The sequence below is a fragment of the Fusarium pseudograminearum genome, chromosome 1 (genome assembly GCF_000303195.2).
Source record: "Fusarium pseudograminearum CS3096 chromosome 1, whole genome shotgun sequence".
Lineage (NCBI taxonomy): Eukaryota > Fungi > Ascomycota > Sordariomycetes > Hypocreales > Nectriaceae > Fusarium > Fusarium pseudograminearum.
Window position 1 is genome coordinate 5,978,760 of NC_031951.1, and position 21,374 is coordinate 6,000,133.

Here is a 21,374-nt window from a genome sequence, read left to right on the forward strand (position 1 = left end):
ATAAATAAAACAGTCGCTATGCTCTCCTGGTACGGTTCTCCCACAATGGTAAGCGGGGTCCGTAAGGAGTCAATTCTATAACCAATCGAATCGTCGTAAAGTCGTCAGGAAGGAGTGTCTATGGGGTATCATTATTTGAAGGAGTGTCGGTTCTTTTGGTGACGGGCATTAAGGAGTGTGGGGCATGATACAGCACTCCCAGGCGCGTGTATCAGTCGATGTTTAAGGAGTGTTGGCGTTGCATGGCAACGTGATATGATTCGGTTGTAGCGAGCGTTGAAGGAACGTGGTATACATGGCGCCTGCGTCGTTTTTGGGGAAAGCAGAAAGTAAAAGCAGTTAAACCAGATTGGCAGTAAATCGAGCTCGGGTTGGGTATCAGGTGACTCGGCGTCGGATATTGTCGTCATATGGGTGCATCACAGGAGGTCGTACCAAGGGAGATGGCGGGTGTGTGAGAGACGACATGGACGATGTGTGACGGTGTCGTGAGAGTGGTGCGTTCGACGCGACGGGCGATTCGGGTAAAGGAAGCATGCCGAATTGGTCCGAGCTGAGATACGGAGATGGGGCGCTCGTCATCGAGGTCATATAGAAACTCGGATCCTCTTGAGGCGGGTACGTAGGTGCTGTGTTCATCCTGGGTGGTAACGGTCAATCCCCTAGTTCTTCGTGTAAATTGAGCCGGTGGGCGTCTCGAGGAGCCTAGATCCACACGGCCTGGACAGGAGTAACGAACCCGACGCCATAGTTTTGAGGGGAGTCTTGAATGGCTGAAGAAGGCCCGCCCTGTAGAGTGCTCATGTCCCATGATCCGTATTCCTCGGTGTCGCTGTACGCAACTGAGCCCTCAAAGGTCGAGGATGCCGGGCTATAAGCTCCAGTGTAAGCCGGGGAGGGAACATTAAGGTACTGCTGAGTTGGGTAGGGCGACAGAACCAGAGGGCTCACTGCTGAAGGTGGCGGTCCCGAGGCGTTGAGTATTGACATTTCCTCAGTGCTGTAGCTGAAAGCAGGGTTCCCATACAAATAGTGCTCAGTAGAAGGCATGCTCTCGTGGACAGTGAAGTTGCGAGGGTTGAACTGAGGGAATGACGGAGTTCTCTCAGGGTGCATCCATCCCATGCGAGAGCGGAACTGGCCAACTGTATCGATGGGGAACTCCATGAGAGTCAAGGGAGTTTGCATGTCAGTTCCAGCACCAGAGACATTGATGGACATGAGCCGACGGGCAATCTCCTCAACCGGGGAGATAGACAGACTTCCAAAGTAGGCAGCACCGATCTCGGGGAAGAGTCGTTCCATGAGGAGAGCCACAGTGTACAAATGAGCAATTATGACCAGGGAGTTGGGCGAACCATGGTAATTCTGGAGGTAACCGACAGGCATCCAAAAGAGCCATTTGCGAAGAGGTTGGAGGCGCTCGAACTGCTGGGCAATGGAAAGTGTAGGGCTGATCTTACGAGAACCTCGAAGGAAGCCAATGAGATGCTGAATCTGAGTGGTATCTTCCTTGTGGTGCTTGAGATGTGCCTCAACTTTCTGAACTTGCTCGAGGGTGCGCTGGTAAGCCTCCAAATCCTCAGGGCGAGGTTGACTGGGACGATGGTCCTTTCCAGGAGATGGCGGGGCCGTAGGGAAAGTGCTGCTCTCGGCGATAAAGTCTCCAAACTGGGATTCGTGCTTCCATGGATCCATGGCATCGATCACCTGCATGTGTGTAAGCGGGGTCAAGTCATGATCTGATGAATTAACTTACCGATGAGGTGCCCTGCATCAGTTGAGTCCAACTGCGCCTGATCATTGGGTCAGTCACGGTCACCGCAAATGCAAAAGATAGATACTCACCAGTCAGTGGCCTGCCAAGAAAGGACTAGGGAGGCAGCCAAGATAGCATCGGAAGTCTCACGGGAGAAAGATCCAATGGCCTCTTGAAGACCCTTGAGCGCAATGCCTCGGTGTTCATAGGCCATGCTGCCGACCAGAGGACAGTCGGTGAGGAAAGCAATGTGCATGGCAGAGAAGGCAAGCAGAGCGTGCATCACGTACGGGGTTGTAGCACCTATCCGAAGAAGACTGGAGACCGTTTTAGCTTTCACATTCGCTCAGATGAATTCAAGATTTGACATACGTGGGAATGTGGCGAGTCCAGAGAGTGAAGTTGTTCGCATCGATGGTAGCAAGTTGGTAGTACAAAGCCGCAACGTGGTAGATCAAACGGAGATCCTCGACCGAGTACAAATGGGGCATGGGCGCAGGGTAAATTCCAAGGCTGGGGAGCGGGAAGATGCCTGTTCGTTGCCATTCAGCAATGGTAGCTTCGATTTGAGGTGTCCACATTAGGTCGGGCTTGTCGGGAGTGGTAGAGCGTTCAGAGTCGGGAACTTGCACGTCATTGTAAGGGCATCGAATCTTGTGCTTAGTACAGTTGCGGCTATATTCATGTTAGCTCGAGAGAAGAAGGATGGCTATTATGAGGTAGGCTCACCATTGAGGGAAGTTTTCATCACAGCGGATGTGTCGGCGCTTGCTGTAGAGCAAAGTCAGTATTCAGGCAGCAGAGCATCGTAGATGGCATGAATCATACCAGGTATCACAGCCCTTGCGAGACTTGGTGTGGCTGCGGCGAGGAGGACCACCACCGGGACCGGCCATTTTAAAGTATTAAAAGTGAAGGTTTGGTGAGAACTGTTCAGTAAGCATGTGCACTTGATCTCATGAGGGTAAGAGACATACGCGAAATTATCCACAAAGACGAACTTGTGGATTGAAAGCGAGCGTTGGGATACAGGTAACAATCAGTGATTCACCCAGTTGGTTAAATTCCAGAGATAAAAGTCAGATGAGATATCTGAGATCTTAGCTGTCGAATGTTGAGTGGTGCGGTGAGTTGTTGTTGTCCAGATATCCAGGCGAGTGGTAGCGATCGAATATGGTGTTTTTGATTTGGTTTCTTTCCTTTCTGGGACAGGTCGATGATCCGTAAAGCGAGTGTGGATGTACAGAGGATGTCGAGCAGTTTCAAGCTTAGAGGAGCATGAGGGCGGAGTTGGTGATCTTGAGTTCTTGAGTTTGAACCAACAGCCGATTTTCGAAAGCTATGGGGTTGAGTCCAGATGAATCTAGCTTGACGATGCAGACGATGAGTTCTTTGTACAGAGCGAGTGTTCCTTGTTATCCGCAAGACGAAGAGATCGAATGTCCAGAAATATAGGAAGAGAAGAGGATGGTGAGTAGGACCGTTCTTCTAGTATCAAGGCACCGTAATATAAAAGCGAGTGACAGGAGTCGACGAGGACTTCCTAAAAGTTGAGAAGGGTGAGGAGGGCGAGGAGGATAGCGAACGTGGTGATAACTTTGTTAAGAGGTTGAGATGATTGTTGGAGATATCCAAAAAGGAATCAAGAGAGGATCTAGGAAAGAGCTGGGGGCAGTCGCTTTGTTAAATACAAGCGGAGCAGATGGGATGGGGGAAGAGTAACCGGGGGGTATGAGGAGTGTGGGAGTGTAAGGTAGGTAAGGCAGGAAAGAGTGGGATGGAAGGAACGGATGGAAGGCTGTGTCAGGTAAGGTAGTAAGTAAGTACTGTAGGTACCTGCCGTGTTGTACTGTGATAAACAGTTGGGGAGTGGTGAGGTAAGAGGGTCCTGGACTATGTGCCATGTGCTGTGTGGGTGAGAGTGCAGGAGCCGCATCAATCAGCGTCAGTGCCAGTTCATCAGTGCTAAAAGCGTGCACCCACCACAAGTCAGCCCGGTCCTAGCCTGGGCCAGAGTCAGGACGAGCATCATCGGAATCACGAAACAAGCAACCTTGTCTACCATTCAGGGACCTAGGAATAGGCCGAGGGAACGTCAAGGACAAGCGGCGAGTTCGGCCTTAGACTAAGGGAATTGTGGACTGTGGAGTGCGGGCCCCGGGACTACGGCAGCGGGCAGCAGTGGATGAGTTCCAATGTATCGGACGCTGTCTCTTGGCCGTGAACCCCGACCATGGATGGGCCATTGTGGTATCTGCGCGCTGAGCATGAGCATGAGCATGAGGACCTAGAGTGGAAGACCGTGAGATGCGCGCGCTGGAGAATACAACCTACCAGCCCAAGACGCTAGGACATGGGGTGTGGCCCGGTGCCACAAGGGACGCCAGGGGGAGGGGGGTCGTCCTGCAGCCTCATCAGTAATAGGGCCGCTGGCCCCAAAAGATCCCTGGGCTGGGCATCTGTCATGGTTGAGAAATGCGTCTCATTGATCAGGACCCGAGAAGCATCGGCCACAGACAGATCATAACTCTAGCAAAACGTCCATACCAGATCAAAAGGCTACGGGCAAAAGGATTGGCCAGAGGGCAGAAGAGCGTGCCGAACGGGAGCTTTGCGGAGTAGGTAGGGATACTGGAATAGCACATGGAATTGGAGATGCTAAGCCAAGACTTCGTTCGACAAGCGTACGGTAGTAGGTTGGATCCATGCCTGAAGATAACATCGATCCATATGCCAGGTGCTTCTGCTGTGCTATTTTGGGGGACTGTCCATTCGAGATGCTTCATTGGGCAGACGGCCGGCCTCGCTGGCTTGTGCTCGCCCCATGGTTCTACACGACCGCCGAGATGGTAACTAATGCTCTCATTGACATGGACGGAACAAACCTCAATCATAAGTTTCAGTCCGGCGGATACGGTGGTGGCGGGCAGAACCCAGCCCGACCCAGTCCAACCCAGAATGGGCAATTCAATGGCAGAAATCGACGAGAAAGAGGTGGACAGCAACCGAGTGCGAGTATGTACAGTAATAGTACAGCACATAACGCCGCAGAACAACAATGAAAGATATGGAGTGGCGGACGGTGACACCTACAGAAGGGTGCACAGCGCCCGATCACCTTTGCTCTGGGCTCTTCCAGCAGGTGAGTTGACGCTCAATGCAACAAACAGCAGACAATACAATAGCACAGTGTGCAGTATCCGTTATGCGGTGCAGTTGTATGTGCACCACGACGGGCTGAGCTGAGCATCCAGCCATCCAGTCAGTCATGAGCCCTAGAGCAACAACAACCTTGCACGCGGAGGACATGACGCACATGGCCCAGGGTCAAGGGGCAGAGATCGTTGGTAACTAGCGCCCGCCCTCCGCTTTTCCGCGGTGCTCGGAAAGGAATCTGAGACTGAGACTGAGACCCTCAAGAGCCAAAGGAAACAAGAGAGAAGGAAAAGTAGAGGCCTGCAATCGGCCAAGAATACCAGAGCGTGTCTTGACTAAAACGCTAACGAACCAAGCTTCTATTGGGCGAGGTCCAGGTGGAACGAGTAGAAAGGTGACAAAAACACTACGTAACTGAGTAAAAATAACTTTGAATGTCCGTGCCCCTCGACGCTGTCCTTACTTTTCACCCAGTTAGGTAGGTAGTTATTGTTGTTGAGAAGTTGGACGGCTGACTCTAGCTCGACCTACCTAGACGATGCTTTTTAGTCACCCTTGAGAGAGAGGTTGGCTTTTTGGCGGGGAGCTTGTAATCGGGTGGTTAGCTAACTAACCCGGGCTATTTGTCTAGTACCTAGCTAGGGCTTCGGTGCCCGTGGGTCGCCGGTTACAAGACTCCCACTTGGCTCAAGTAGCGGTCTTTTGTTCTATTCGCTCGTCTCAACTCGCCCGTTTCCTTTGATTGGTTTGTTCGTACATACATGACAGTGATGAATACTGACGAGATAGTGCGCTCGGGCGGCGGGGAGCTGTAGAGAACTTACCTACCTTGTAGCTTAGTAGCTACAAGGTAGGTCGTCGTCGTCTAAGGAGGGACAAACCGGGGCGGCCGGTAGTTGACCCATGGGTCACGTCTAACTAAACCTTTCCTGGCCCTTGCCAACCAAAAAAAAAGCAAAGAAATCACACGTCAAGAACCATCTCCAACGTCTAAAGCCCTGTCAGCCCGCACTTAGAGCAACGTTCAAAAGCTGGGCTGTGATGGAGATGGACCAGGCAAACAGCAAATCCCTTACCCTGCATCTCCCTGCATTGCATTTGCAGTACAAGCGCAATCTGTACCGACACGAAATGGCACCAGAAACAGCATATTTTGAACTGAGGGTTGAGATGTCAGAACCGACAAGTTCTAAAAAAGGCACGCGCTTGACCGCATGTGGTTAAAACAAGGATTAGTAACACTGGAACGTTACTTGCGACCCACTGTTGGTAAGATAAACGCCGCACAAACGCTTTCACAGACGACCTTCAGGCTGTAATGGGAGAGCACAGTCGGTGCTTACCTTGTCGGTCTGGTCGGTAGCTCTCTTCGCTTCGCTCCAGTCTAGGTATTTTTGTTTGTTCGTTTCCAATGCTTTGGTCCGTGTTCCCCTGTCTGGCCTTGTCCTGGACCTGTCCCATCTCGCAGTCAAGATAGAGCTACGGGTACCTTCACTAGACTTTCGTTTCGTCCCTGCGCCTCTCTCTTCCCCTCCCCTCACGTTCTCAACACCATGACGTCGCTTACCTTTCTCAGGGTCTCGATGCCATGGTGGTTGTATCTGTAGTTGGAACGGTAGCAGTAGTAGTAGCAATCGTAAACGGGCGCAGTCAGCCTTGTTCCATGCCGTTCCTTTCCCTTACCGAGTCATCCGTCAGTCATCGCTTAACACCATCATGCCCTTCATCTACAGCACCCTCTTATCATGTGTTTCATGAGGCTCAGTATTGCATGGATATGTTTATTGATAGACATGATCCTCCCGAACCAAAACGTTCCTGGACGGGATTACCTCGGGTATGCTGCTGGCCTGTAGATCCTGTTTACAGGGTGTCGACGTATTCGGGCTCGCTACGAAGGTCGGGTCGTCTAAGTGTAACCCTGAACCAAATACTTGGGCCTTTCACAGGCTGTCGGGAAACGTATTGCAGCCCGTGATGGTTTATTTTGCGCCGCAAGAATAGCAATCAAAGGCTTAGCTTACCACGTAAAGTGAAACCATGGTTATGTGATACTGAGGAATGAATGTTCCTTGACCGCAAATCGAGGTTATTTAGGGCTATCGTGCCAGTCCCCTCAACTCACATTCCATTTATCATGCCAAGTACGGGGATTCGGTATCCCGTAACGTCCGGTTGTACTGCGCGTTACACTTTTCTTGTAAACTGCCTATGAACTTCTCTGCTTGACCTGCCCAAACTTGAACTTTTCTTGGTGGCCTCTACCTAGAGTAGTTTTGTTCGTTGGTCAAAATATCTTGTCATGACATACACCATGTCAGATCAGTAGGTCAAGTTCGGGAATCTCACACTACATACTATTATGGAATATGTACTCCTCTCTAATGCCGGCCTTTGACCGTTGGACAAGGACAGGGTAGGCAGAAACGGAACATAATTGAGAAGCTGAGAATCATCGTATGATGACTTTAACTTTTAAAAGTTGGTCAAGTTCACGGTTCTTTCCAAGTCGACCTTGCGAACGAATCAGAGTCATGGTATGGTTCCATTGATCTCTTACAAAGGTTGGACTGCAGGTAAATGCACGAATAGGAGGCTGCAATAATACCCTGTAAAGCCAGTGGTTTCCTTAATGGTCATTACTTATGAAGTCAGAGAAAGGTCTAGACCATCAGATCACCACACCTTGCCAAAAAGACAAAAGGCTAAATCCTCAATGACAACCTCCCATGCCCATGTGCAATAGTATAATTGTGATATTCACTCAAGTGCGCACACTTGAAACTACCGAGGCACGAAAACTGGGTCTAGGTAATTATTATGAGCTTGCTTTTACTATCTCCTATCTAGACGCTACACGGCAATGGAACTGGAGTATCCAGTCGTTTCGAGGGTACTGTACTGTTCGGTTCTTGTTGAAATATGGAAGCGAATGTGTCGAGTTGCCGTGTACGACAGACAGGGATGGCGCTCTTCTCCGGAGCAAACCTTGATAGGTGGTAGCTAAGGTCACCCTTGTCCGACGATACCTTGTAAACTGTACTCGGTCTAGTGACATATCAGCCCTTGGACTTGGCAGGACAGAACTACCAGGTACTATGAGTTGAGAATAACATCAGTCAGTCGTTGGGAAAGATGGTTCCCTTGTACAGTGCAGCCGGCGGTCGGTCTTACGGGCGTGGTGTTGTCAATGACAAGTTTGCATGATGACAGACTAGTGATTGATTGTCGAACTGGCAGCAAGCCAATCTTGAAATCATCATAGACTACAGCGTTTGGAGCACTTTTATTGGCCTAGACTTCGGCTTCTCATTATGCATGATTTGCATGTGGCTATCTGCGGAAAGGCAATCAATAACCATGCTGGCTTGCAGTTGAATGTAACATGAATCAGTGAGTGGCTGCAGTTGAAAGGCTTTCTCAGGCGCTTCGACAGGTATTGAGACATGGGAATAGTTGTGGCTGCTGTATTGTCAAGGTCAGGGAACAAGTCCCCTGAGGTTCGATCGGTTTGTAGTTTACTTATGGCCGCCCTTGGCTGTAGGGCTTCTAGAAGGAAGTAAATCTATTTCCAGACATGGTCCAAGTACCTCGTGCTCCACTTTGCGGGCAGCAGCCTACTATGTACTAACATAGCACAGCACACAGCTTTAGCAGCTATACCTGGAGAGTTGCATTGCGGAATGGCACGGCGGAAATATTTGTACATACAAGCGTTGGACCAAAACATTGTCTCAACAAAGAGGAGCCGGACTGACTATAGCTACAGTACTAGTACTAGCCTTGTTACTAAGGGGCTCTACTTTCTGCACTTTCTGCTAAACCAAGTCGGGCATACTTTGGGGTCTGACCGATTGCCATTTTAGATTTGAGGCCCCTTGATTAATGGCGTAGAGGGGAAAAAAGTGCATGTGGTGACCCCTCGACCAAAAACAGCCACGAGCTTCTTCTGTGGATGCTCAACTTCAATTGCCTCAAGGCAGGAACGTCTTGCGGTAGTTGCCAACCAAATGCGCCTTCCCATGTAAAACTTAAAACGCGACATTCACAAGCTTGGTACCTCAGGCAGCTAGCTGCTTTGTGCAGAGACACCCACCACCACCTTTTCTTTTCTCCTCTCTAACAATATAGCGTTGTCGCATCATGATCATCATCAATTGCATGCAGCTGCACATCTATTACCCATCGCAGCCACTCAGCTCACCCCCTTCAAATACTTCATGAGTACATCAGGCTGCAACATCCAAATCACAAATTATCCCCACCCAACCAAGAAGAAGAAAAAATGGACAGAGTCAAAGTAAATATTTGATGGTCGTCTACACAAAAGAGGCACAGACTTGGGAATACAAACAGCAGCATGATGATCGCCAGGTTCCTATCATGTACTCTCCACACCGCGAATGGCTTCGTTCAACAATGTCCATCCCGATGTCACACACACATACCGTACACGAGGCTCAAGCTCAACCAACAAGGACAATACCTACCCTAAGCAGCATTTGCTCCGGTCTTGGTCCTTTGTTACTCATCGCGGTTGTGTACAGAAGTTAGAGCTTAGGTATGGACCACCAGGTTCCGCCAAGCTACCATCATGCTATGGCAGACGGCTCCCCCCACCTCAGTTTACCGAACCGAGGCCCCGTCCGGAACGTCGATAGTTGCCCGGCTGAACAATGTTGGACGAGGCTGAAGGTTGGCCCCAAGGCCAAGCAAGATAGATCTTGCCACCAAGGCAGTCAGCTCCCTTCTGTTTCGGGTCCTGATCCCCCGACCCCATAGTTCCACAGCTGAAACAAAGCCTTTACTGACTTCGGCCGATGATAAACAAGCCAGTCAGTCCACTATTCCACATCTCGGCCGAAACTGCCTCGAGGTTGATTTTTCATTGGCCATTCGCTCAAGGAAACGGTAGCCTCGATTGCGGATTGAGAGAAATTATCATGTCTCTTCTGTCTTCATCCCCGGATTTTCAGGCTAGCATAGCTCGATGAGATCATCAACTGAGCGATTTGATGGTTGTTTATCCATAAGTCATCCACAGTTTCCCCTCTCTCCTGTCATGTACCTGGTCCTTCTGATGAGTTCCGTACTCAGTCTTCTCCGTCCAAGGTGTCATCTCCAGACGAATCAGACGGAACCAAGCTCGATTGTGGTGACAGTCCGTTGCAGTCATGGACTTTTCTCACAATTATTACATGTCTGTGCGGAAGATCAAGATGCCAAACCGTTTATGGCACTGTTCTCGTTGAGCATCAAATACATTTCTTTTTCAGGCGGTAGCACTAAAGGTACAGAGGACCAACTCCATAGACCAATCTGGCAGCATGACTAGGCCCTCTGACCCTTGATCAGATCCAAATTATGACTAAACGTCGCTGGAGCTTCTGTTTGGTCCAAATTGCCAGCCTCGTGTTCCAAAATGGGATTTCCCCTGAAGAACCCAACTCTACCCAAAAAGAACAGGGCATTTCGAAAACCCCATCGGGTTCCTCTCGACAAACCCGTCGACTGCCGGTATCATGCTCCGCACTTCCCAACCTCACCACTGCTTGCCGTCGCCATCACCGGCAGATGACAACGTGGGATCGATTATTGTCTCATCCCTGGTCCCGCCTGTCTTGCTGGTGCTCGAGGGCACCTTGCGTGCTAAGCAACCGTTTGATTGCGAAGTTATTAAACAGAGCTGGGGTTGAGGCTCAAGGAGAATCTGGTTGTTCATGGGTGCAAATACGATCTGCAACTGTTGGCAATGTACCCTCCACCTAGCAGGCTTGAGAATTGTCACTGGCTTTCTACGGCATGAGCTGAAAAAGGCTCAACGCCTAGCGCGTAGTATGACCTCATCTCTGATATAATCAATCTCAGGTCCGTCTAAGACTTTTGAGTGATAGGTAAGCACTGACATGATATTCTTTGCATTTTGCCAAGCTAATAAGGACCTCTCTTGAGGCTACAGCCTATCATGAGCAGTCCTCAGAGGGATAGGCGAAAGCGGTGTGCTCAGTAAAGTTGAGAGTTCAACGTTCCTGAAAAGCTGAACCTTGTCGTGCACAGCCCTCTTTGACCAGAGGCAGACAAAAAGACTCAATTCAGGGCTGGGCTTACACGGCGTAAAGTCTGGTCAGTCTGTGCCCCATGATTTATGTCCATCGGGACTAGCGTCTTGGCTTGGAGCTAGATATGCATGTCCCGTATAGCTGGGAGGCACAGAAGATCGAGATGCATGCAGACCGACGATCTTTTTGGTATCCACGCCTGGTCCCTTTGCTTCGTCCATGTAATAAGCAAAAAGAAAGGGTCTGGTTGTTCTCCAGCCCTCTACTACGTTACTCGATACTGACGAGGGTGATATGTACGAGTATCACTCATGATGCCATAATACATGATGAGAAGATTATTATGCTATTTTTGCTCAAGATGGACTCGAAAAGTTCCTGTTGACAGCAGATCCTTGTGGAGAACGACTGTTAAGAAAGAAAAAGAAGAAGAGTTAGACTACAACCCTGCCGGAGCCGCACATTGCAATTCGCCTTGTGGATATGCATTGGGTCCCCACCTGGTTCCGCAGTTCTGCTGTCAGGATGTGTATTGCAAAAGTCTCTCACCAGAAAGACAACCCCTGTGGGAAAGGCCTTGCCCGCTTGTGGTTTTGACTTAGGGAGAGATAGCTGAGCTAGCTTTTGCCCAGGTAGGCAAAAGCCCGAGAAGAAAATGGGGTTGCCAAGATGGCATTTTCTCGCCAACACAAGAATCATACAAAGAACCTTGTTATGGCTCAGATGTGTTGTGTCATTCGCAGTTGGAGGAACATTCTTCATACATACTGAGGCTCCTGGGATTTTAGAGTCACGAGACCCTGCAAAACTTAGTTATCAGCTTAACCGATCAACTCATAAGAAAACGCAGCTAGGTAAGGCGTGAGACAAGGGTTCAGACCATCTTCAGGACTACATAGTATGCACTTGTGGGTGGTCTGACTTACGGCAAAAGGATATGTAACTGTCGGGATCTGGAAGGCATATTTTAGGGTGACCTACTTGCGCGCCAATAGACTCAGCTCATGTGATCAAAGTCAAAGATGCTGATCCCTTGGTGAACATCGTAGCATTCATTACCATTGCGTTCTATATTAGGGGTGCAGGCAGAGGCACGGCATGGAATCACGGCAATCTATCTGATAGGGCTTCTCGAAATGAGAATGTGATGAATACCTCCGACAATGGCAATCTCCGGATGCAGGGTCGCTAAGTCATGACATAACTGACGATAATAGGGGACTTTCTGGCGGCTGACACGTCTTGCCGTAACGTATCATCTCGAGATCTGAGTGATGACTCGGGGCCAAGGTTAGGATCGCGCTACTGTACCGACCCGAGGCCACTTGGCATGCGACGGGAGGGAGGGAGACGCCTGGTTGAAATATGGAAATCAGCGATGAGTGAGTGAGTGAGTCGAGTCCTCCTCAGTCTCCGGCCCCAGCACAGATTAGCACTGGTTGCACAGGGTTAAGTTTGATCGCCATTAAGGGCCGAGTAATAATACGTAACGAATCTTGACGAAATCGTTACTACATATGTAACACTCTCTCTGTAATGACAATGTCACTCACTGATTCATTCTCCGCTGCGGACTTTAACATAGCATGACTGTGGTCCACAGCCCGGTCTAAACCCTTAAAGGTAATTTCTTGCGCCAAACTAAAGATTGACAGGAGCCTCGCTTGACCATGGCATGTCGTCTTGGTGATGGTTTTAGCTCTATCAATTTATTGTTCGATCAACGTGCCACGCATGAGTCGCTCTAGCTTCTGTCTCTGTCTAACCACCCAGCCACCGGTTGATCAACCATGGATAAAAAAGAATTGGTTTGTTCTAGACTAGGCCATGGCTCACAGACGGTCGGGCAAGGTTGCCGAATTCGACATGCCATGGTGGCAGGCTAGGCTAATACTATTACACGGTATCCGCATGTACAGACAGGGAAGAGTGCAGTAGCGCGAGTGTCTAGGTGCTATTTATGGCGTACTCTGACAGGGGTCGATGGCATGGGACATGGGTAAGGCCTCACTCCCCGCCTACGACCCTTTACTTTTTAGTGCTAAAGCTTAAACGGCATAGCAGCCATTGCCAGTGTCACCGGTGTCAGTGACTGAAACCAACGATATATCGCCCGGTGTTGATGCTGACGCTGACAACAACATATCACTAAGTTGTCAGTTCTTGTTCTCTCCACTGGCCCAAGTCTTGTTACCTCGGTATTAATGATCTGAGCGCTTGTGTACTTTAAACAAGCGTGTCCTAGTTGCCAATCAGACTACCACTTAGTCATGACGTTGCTGTCTGTGACCAAGAGCCAAGAGCCTCATTATAACCAAGTTTACATTACATGGTAAAGCATGCAGGGGGCCGATACGCTTCCTCTAGTCGCCCATGGATGCCATGAGGTAGCTGCTTCCATTCCTGGCAGCTATCAGATGTAGTTAGTTATTGACTTCCAGATATAGTTTCTGACGAGTCTCAGTGTCTCAGCTGAGCTGCTGGAAGCCTGCCTGATCAAGACAGAGACAAAAGCCACAAAGATAAATTTAGCATTCTACATACGGCATGACATACCCATCTACAGCATCACGATTGCGACTCGTCAAAAGAACTACACCCAGAATCATTCTATCCTGACCCTAGTCGTCCGATGATCCCCTTTCTCTCTCCCTGCATCGTGCCGTAGCTGAAAAGCAACGTGCCTACCAACCTAAACATGATGATCTATCTCCCAGCACGTACCCATGCGCAAGGGGAAAATGCACAACGATCATCAATGCCCAGCCTTATCAGTTGATAGCCAGCGCGTGTGCGGATAGTGGTCATCGGACAACACCCTCGTTTGCTTGGTTCCACCACTTTGACAAAAACAGCGATCATCATATGGCCGATGCGTCTGTCCTGTCCGTCCGTGACAAAGTTCACCGACAAAGCCGATAGATGGGGGGAGAAGAAGAACCCTCCTTTTGTCTAATTTCCATGATTTCCGTTTCATGCAAACTGACAATAATCAAGGAAAGCTGGAGCTTCTAGAAGCATTCTCGAGGAGCATGACTTTATGTCATCTACGTAATTGCTTGGGAGTTCATGCTGTGGCGTTGGCCGTTCAAACTCAGTCTAACTTTCATGGACCTACTAATTCCGGAAAGTTGCAGCCAAGAGACAGACAAACGGACTCTTGATCAGTTCCGCCGTCAAAGCTCGAGTTCCGTCCAATGTGGAACATGGCGTTGTGACTACCGACGAAGCACCACCGTCAAAGTTCACCCTAAGGATCGTCCATCTTGGCAAAGCTGTTTATGCTACTATCGATTTGCCGGCAAGGTTTGTCCACAATAGGCATATCATTGGATTCGTTCAACAAAGTTTTTGGTCCTCGTCGTCTAGCTAGCGGGATTTTTGTCTTGGTTTCCCGTCTGTTAAGCTCCGGAACAACTTTTCTGCCCAACCACGTTCAATTTGCCTCGACGCTTGCAGATTTCGGGGGTCAACAAAGTAGAAAACTAATAAAAAAAACTCTTCAAGTCTAAAGGGGAAGATCGTAAACAGGGGACGAGGGCGAAAAGTGCCGTCCTTTCCCCCTTACTCTACACGGCAGTTCGCACGATGGCCTAATGGATTCCTTTCCGACGATCAAGATGGTTGCAAAGGTGCGAATCGTGGACAAAAGTGCTAGTGCGAACTTAACAAGGGACCAAATACCGGCAGGCTATTCCATCTCTTAGGAAATTATGCGGTGTGTGGGATTGAGAGTGTCGAGTGGACGGTATGCACATATCACTGCATAGACCCAGCAGGCCCAGGACTCAAGCGCAGGGCTGAGGTGACCATACCACTCTACTAATTCTCAAAGGGTATTCTTCTCGTAGAGACTGATATACCTAATTCGCGAGTCATTCATGTTTAGTCATAAAGGCCGGGGGCACCTGTGTTATGTTAGTGGTTTGTTGGTTCCAAAACAGCGGTATGGGGGATTGAAGATTGGGGAACACAAGATATTTGATCATCTCATGGACATAGCTTCATCGGGAATTTCCTCTTGTTTCATACTCTAAACAATCAATTTTGTTTGCTTGGACCTTTGTTGAAGACACAGATCAGCTATCGGGTAGCGTCATGACATATTTGTTTGACACTAGGGTTTGGCCGATGACTACCCTATACTTTTGTTCAACTCCATCATGATTGTAACCGTGTGGTTATAAGGGCAATGAAATGGATAATGAGAATAAAGACGTTGTTAAATGGGCTTCATATTGTTCTTATTTGTTTTTAGTATAGGTCGAGGGGCTGTGGCAAGCAGCAAACGCTGGCAGCAGAGCATAATCAAGTACAAACACCATCACGATACCATCGCCAGCCAAAACTTGCAATTGTGTAGGCTTCATTGTCCTTTTCACCACACAAACCAACATTTCTATCTAACTCGAACCCCGTCAATGCTTACCCACTCATTTCACGTACCCCGAGATTTCTATCTAACATTTGGCATATTAGGTTGCCTTTCTCTCAGCGCCAGTTCAAGGCCCATTTCCCAGTCAAGTCCTATCTCACGCGCAGGTATATCTTGTCAGCCCATCAATATCGCAGCCCTCATCATTTCATACCTTCGTATCAACATCAATCAAAACGGTCCCATGACTTTTTGTAACCGGCCTCCCTTAGAACTTCGCCATGCAACCCGCACCATGCTATCTACTGTGATCAGAAAACAATGCTATCTATAACTATGTAATAATGACTATCCATCCCATCCGATTCTGCCGTCCACGTTTTCATCTTTAGGCAGAAAATCCTAATGTTGTTTCCTATGATAGAGAGTAATGTGTCTCCAAAGCTTGTCGGTCACGCTGCTGCAACTGGCCGATGAAGCTGGAAAAGTCGGGGATCATTTGCTTGTAAATGTCGATGACCTGAAATTGTTAGCTTGAACAATAAAAGAACAGTCGTGGATAGATTTACCTTCTGGAAGACGCCGTGCAACTCTTGCCTGGCTGGGCTCTTGAGGCCCATATCACGATATCTGGCGATGGCGGTGAAGTAGTTGAGCAACTCCTTCTCCATGGCCTGAGGGTTTCGTCCGACAATCATAGAGAATCCCTTAAAAGCTGTAGCCTTCTCTTCTGTTGCCTCGACTTCGTTCATGATGCTGATCCACTCCTCAGCGAAAGTGGACAGGTGAGGTCCAAGTTGTTCCGAGTTATCCAGACCAAGTCGGCCCAAGGCCGTCGCAGCATTCTCATTAAGAGCCTTTGGAACACGGGGGTTGGTCATGATCTCGACGAATCGCTGGAGAAGGTCTTGGACCCAAGGTCCCATGTTTTCCTTATGTTGCATAGAGATTTCGCCAACCGACCAGCAAGCGTTATTGACAACACCGAACCCACTGTCCACATCTTCGTCAAGAACACTATCCATATCAAGCTGCTTGAGCAAGATGGGAAGAACTGTGGGGAGGTATTGCTGCAGAAGAGGATAGATGTATCTGGCGCAATCTCCCAACAATGCGTAGGCAGACTGTCGGACCTCATCAGTAGGGTCTCCCATACACAAGCTCAGAAGCTCAAAGAAGGATTGCTGAGAGCTCTTGACCAAAGCTGCAGACTTGTCGTCGTTGAGGGCCTGGATAATGGCACTAAGTAGATCCAGACTTGTAACGAGGAAATCCTTATCAGGCTGATCGAGTACCGGGTTGTTGGCGGCAGCCAATGTCTGCTCGAGGTTCACATGGATGATGTTGACACATCGCAGGAAAATAGCCTCAGCGTAGGGAGCGAACGCATCACCGAGTGCCATCGCCACATAAGAGAGGCACTCTAGGAGAGGGAACAGCTCCCGTGACTGATCCGACACGCGGTTGTATCGGTCGATCAAGGCAGGCATAAGCTTGCCTGCCAGATCAGGCGAGGCCAGAACAGGTCCAATATGCTCGGCCAAAGTCTGTATACAGTCGTAAAGGATGTACATATTTCGGTCCTTGTACTTGGCAAAACAGTGGACGAACTGCTGAACGATAGGACCACAGTAAGGTTCGAGAATCTTGCCTGACTTGTCCTCTAAGTTAGCGAAAGCTGAAGCGGCAGCTTCTTGAACCTTCTTGTTCTTGTCCAGCATATGGCGGAGGATACCATCCATCAGAGGAAGGAAGAATTGATCCTTATCCTTGTCCTCCAAGTTGGCAGCCCATGAAGAGTACCGGCCGAGGGTCCAGCAGGTGATCTGTCGCACGACAGGTTCCGAGTCCTCGAGGAGGGAGATCAGGTAGGGCACAAGCTCAGGCAGATGTGGGACAACGACGTCCATGCATCCATCAGCAACAGCGCCGAGGGCAAGCACAGCGGCTTCTCGTTGAGGCCACTCGTTGTGCTTTAGGTGCTGTGAAAGGTAGGGAAAGATGGCCTCGAAAACTGGCGCTTGGAAATCGCGGGCAAAGACGTCGAGGGCGGCGGCGGAGCACTTGCGGATGGTCCATCGTTCGTCGGGGTTGGCATCATCGCCGTCGTCGTAGTCGTCGACCTCTCCCTCCTCAGGGTCTTCGTTCATGCCACCAAGCTTCTCGAAACCGCTACCGTTCTTTGACGGATCGGCGGAGTCGCCAACCTCGCCGTTGGCCTTTCGTGCAAGCGCCTTCTTGGCAAACGCAGGGCGAATATCCTCTTCGCGATCCTCCTCTTCCTCGTCATCCGAAGCACCTCCAAGGAGAGCAATATCCTCACCACTGTATACCATGCATTCGAGAAGGACGGGGATGATCTTGTGGATATATGGCTCCAGCGCCCTCCACAGGTTATTGTGCTCGCCCACAGCCAACCAGAACTCGGCAGCCTCGCATGCCAGCTCTTCATCGTCGCCCTTTTGCTGGGTTATGATGTAATCGACGAGACCACTGATGTGTGGCTGAAGCTTGTCGGGTCGAGTCTCAACCAGGTTGACAAAGGCACGGCAGACTTGTCGTCGGACGTCGACATTGTTGTCGCTGGCCAGGATAAACAGGTGTTGAAGGAGGTCATCGATGGAGTTGAGCATCGCCTGAGATTCCCGGGGTGTAAAAACATTAATAGCAGTGAGAGCGCCGGCTCTGACTTTGGGCAACTGACTCTTAGTGGCAGCGATGAAATGGGGGAGAACAAAGTTGAGGGGACGTTGGCCGTTAACCTCCTTGGTCAACTGACGGTAGTTGTCCTCGCAAATCTTGGCCAAAGCAGACATGGCACCTTCCTGTGCCTCGTCCGAAGTTTGTCCCGAAGTGTTGCCAACCAAATCAAGAAGTTGAGGTAGCAACTCGGGCCAAGTTAGCAGACCACCGCGTCGAACGATCTCAGTCGCAATGTTTCCAGCAAAGTTGCGAATCTGGGAGTTCTTGTCCTGCAGACACATGGGGATTGCGAGCTTGATGAGCTGGAGGCTGTCTTCGGGGATGCTCTTCCATTCGGTTCGAACGTTGTTCTTGAGCATGATACCGGCGGCGGAGCGCACAAGGTGGAAGTCCTGCTCTGAAAATTGGAGGCCATTGGGAGGCGTAGAGCTCGAGAAGAGGAATGCAAGATAGTTGTTGATGTCAGGGGAGTTCTTTGCTTGTTGAAGCATCTGGAAAGAACATGATTAGTTTTGGGGCTGGCGCATGGGATGGGTTGCGATGGAGCAGCCAAAGGTAATGACTTACCAAGTCAGCCTGCTTCTGGGCACTCTTGTTGAAACCGCTGAGGGAATCCTTGAGGCAAGCAGCAAGCTGCTGCAGCGAGTCGGGAGAGGGTTCCCAGGAGGACATGGCTGCGGTGGTGTTGAACAAGGTGGAAGAGTGTCGCGAAAGGCGGATATGGGGAGAAGAGGGGCGCTGAGGCGGGATGGATAGTTTTGTGTGAACAATCTTCACATGAGCCAAGCTTTGCAAATACTACTCGTTGACGATCAGCAATGCGCAAAGCTAACTAAGCCAAGACGAGGCCTTGGGAAAAGAAGAGACAATGACAGTAGCAGTAGGGCTCTGCTCTGGAGGAGGGGAGAGAGACGAGAGCGGTCGGTGGTATTGGATCGAATGAGATATGGGTAATAGCAGGATGAAATGGATGGATGGCAGGCAATGGTAAATAGTGGGCGAAGCGAATGTGCCCCTCCGCTACAGGGATGTGCAACACCGTGGGGCCACACTTGGAAAGCTCAAGTCCAAGTCCAAGTCCAAGTCCAAGTCCAAGTCAAGTCAAGTCAAGTCAAGTTAACCTCATTCACTAACTTGTTGCTTCTTTTGTTTCTTGAAAAGTTGACACTTTAGATCAGGTGGGGATGATTATTCAGAGAGGGGTAGATAGGAAGACTGTGCACCAATACATGGGAGAAGAAAAAGAAAGAGAAAAAGACAATTCATTCCTACCTAGGGATGATCTCTCTCAAGTTAGAGTTGAAGAAGCTCAGCAGCAGTCCACAATGGAATCCATGGAAGACTTTTGGTGTATCCGTACTGTAGGTACGGAGCAGAGAGAAAGAGGAGCCCTGTGAGGGGGGAAAGAGAGACGAAGCGGAGGCTCAAAGACGGACAGCCGCTTGTGAAAAACTCTACTTTAGGTTTAGTTCTGGCGAGATGAGACAAAAGTTCATTGTCTCACACAGTGTCGACACACTCTGACGCCTCCGAAACACACACAGCAGCCGGTGTCAAAATCAAGGGTCCAAAGAAAAAGAGAAGAAAAAATATTCAGTGGCGCTGCGCGATAACGATAACCCGCCAAATAGAAATTTGAATGACGGAAAGATTGAAGACGGGGTTTTTTCTTCTTGGCGGGGATCACCGAAGCCAAGCCAGGCCAGATTAGATTAGATTAGAATCAACCGTCATTTAACTGATAAGAATCACTGTATAAACTTGATCTCGCCTGTCCTCGCCAACGGATTAATGTCTTTGGCTGATAATCAACGGTGAAAACCCAACAAGACGAAATAGCCGCTTATTTTAAATTTATCGTCCAATAAACTCCAGCCTTTGTTCCTGAATCATCTAAATTAACGCCTGCAACGGGCCGTGGCCATGCCTGAGACATGGACTGCACTTAACAGGTTCTTGGGGCCATCCCCAGCGGCAGGTACTCTGTACTGTAGAAGGAAGCAATTCAGCGACAATGGAACCTAAACATGACCGTTAATCACAATCACCATTATATCTTCACAGAGACGACTTTACACGGTGTGAATCGACAATCCAAAAAGCAGAGACTCTTGATCCAGATGCCCAGTAACACCAAAGCGTCATTCCAAGATCAGTCTTGTCGTAAGTGCCGCGTATCTTGATGTTACACCAGCTTTTATTATCATGTATCACATGTGCGATGCTATCGCCCAGCCAGTCGCCATTTTCGTGGAGCGGTCTGCAACTGGACGCCCTGAGGATCGATGAGCAAAACATAACCGCGTATTGGCTAGACAAGGGCAGTACACATTGGACACATAGCGTTATCATCATGGCACAAGTCAGGTCGTGTAATAAAGAGCATAATCTTTTTCTTGAACATCTATCAATATCCACTAGCAGACGAGCACTCATCTCAAGCCCCTCTAAACCAAAGGGGCAGTGGGATGTCTTGGTATCACACGCACATCTCCGCTAGGTGACAAACATTTGTCTCAAGCCATTTGCCTGTGTGTGCCACTGCGGATTCATCCGGGATCGTCCGTGGTCCATGTTATAATTCTCCCAAAAGCTGCCTTGACAGCTCTGTTACTATGTGACATGAATGAAGCGGTGCACTATGTTTCTATGTGGTCCTGTGCCTGCGGTGAGAATCTCTTTGATAGATGCCATCAAGAACTCCCGATCTTCATTCCTACCAAGGGTGCAACGATGGCATCAGCTGTCTTGGCACTCGAAAGCTGTAGCTTTTCTGAAATAACCTGAACAATGGTCTTGAAAGCCTCCATCTCTTCTTCTACTGTGCCGCCCATTCCAGCGTTAGCAAAGCTCATCGAGTTGGTGACATAGACCGGTAGCTGCGACTTGCGAGCCAGTAGCTTCGCCAAGCGCGTTGTAAACTCTACTGATATCTCTGATGAGTAGAGAGTCGTAGATAGCGGCTGCGCCTGGTCAAGTCTCTACAAGACAGATCTAGGTCAGTAATGCCTTGCCACCTGAGTGGGGAAAAATGTCGCACTTACGTTGGGTAGAGCATAGACAAACGAGCCTAGGGGTACAGGTGTAGAAAGTTCATCTTGTGTCGCGGTAGTGAGGAAAATCACAATGGACTTTGCTTTGGTAGATAGGCGGATGTAGATGCGGGTGTCAAGAGAGCGAGGGAGGGGTACAGAGAGCTCGATTGAGTCCGCGGTCATGGTGAAGCAGTACGTGGAGGTGGGAATTTGGAGTGCCCTGGTTCCTTTTGTACTGAAAAATTGCGTCGTTTGCTGTGAACTTTTGAGTCTGTCAAGAAGTTGTG

At 49.5% G+C, this 21,374-nt stretch overlaps 5 protein-coding genes across 5 annotated transcripts, besides 1 other annotated feature; 1 reads left to right on the forward strand and 4 right to left on the reverse strand.

The window, feature by feature from the left end:
* Nucleotides 1–705: 705 nt before the first annotated feature.
* Nucleotides 706–2,655, reverse strand: FPSE_09978 (uncharacterized protein; the record flags this gene model as incomplete). Its single annotated transcript, XM_009263095.1, has 6 exons — nucleotides 706–1,710; nucleotides 1,760–1,796; nucleotides 1,849–2,076; nucleotides 2,132–2,434; nucleotides 2,489–2,530; nucleotides 2,588–2,655. The coding sequence occupies 6 exons, from the start codon at nucleotides 2,653–2,655 to the stop codon at nucleotides 706–708; spliced, it is 1,683 nt and encodes a 560-aa protein (XP_009261370.1).
* A 1,881-nt stretch (nucleotides 2,656–4,536) lies between these two features.
* On the forward strand, nucleotides 4,537–5,114 carry FPSE_09979 (uncharacterized protein; the record flags this gene model as incomplete). The annotated part of the gene is made up of 4 exons (XM_009263096.1): nucleotides 4,537–4,774; nucleotides 4,825–4,901; nucleotides 4,957–4,977; nucleotides 5,022–5,114. The coding sequence occupies 4 exons, from the start codon at nucleotides 4,537–4,539 to the stop codon at nucleotides 5,112–5,114; spliced, it is 429 nt and encodes a 142-aa protein (XP_009261371.1).
* Nucleotides 5,115–6,210: 1,096 nt separating this feature from the next.
* FPSE_09980 (uncharacterized protein) lies at nucleotides 6,211–6,957 on the reverse strand (the record flags this gene model as incomplete). Its single annotated transcript, XM_009263097.1, has 4 exons — nucleotides 6,211–6,228; nucleotides 6,259–6,299; nucleotides 6,483–6,516; nucleotides 6,940–6,957. The coding sequence occupies 4 exons, from the start codon at nucleotides 6,955–6,957 to the stop codon at nucleotides 6,211–6,213; spliced, it is 111 nt and encodes a 36-aa protein (XP_009261372.1).
* An 8,807-nt stretch (nucleotides 6,958–15,764) lies between these two features.
* Nucleotides 15,765–18,724, reverse strand: FPSE_09981 (uncharacterized protein; the record flags this gene model as incomplete). The annotated part of the gene is made up of 3 exons (XM_009263098.1): nucleotides 15,765–15,869; nucleotides 15,919–18,543; nucleotides 18,620–18,724. 3 exons carry the CDS (start codon nucleotides 18,722–18,724, stop codon nucleotides 15,765–15,767), a joined length of 2,835 nt encoding a protein of 944 aa, XP_009261373.1.
* Nucleotides 18,725–19,113: 389 nt separating this feature from the next.
* Nucleotides 19,114–19,172: a microsatellite.
* A 1,573-nt stretch (nucleotides 19,173–20,745) lies between these two features.
* Nucleotides 20,746–21,270, reverse strand: FPSE_09982 (uncharacterized protein; the record flags this gene model as incomplete). Its single annotated transcript, XM_009263099.1, has 2 exons — nucleotides 20,746–21,033; nucleotides 21,097–21,270. The coding sequence occupies 2 exons, from the start codon at nucleotides 21,268–21,270 to the stop codon at nucleotides 20,746–20,748; spliced, it is 462 nt and encodes a 153-aa protein (XP_009261374.1).
* Between the last annotated feature and the right edge of the window lie 104 nt (nucleotides 21,271–21,374).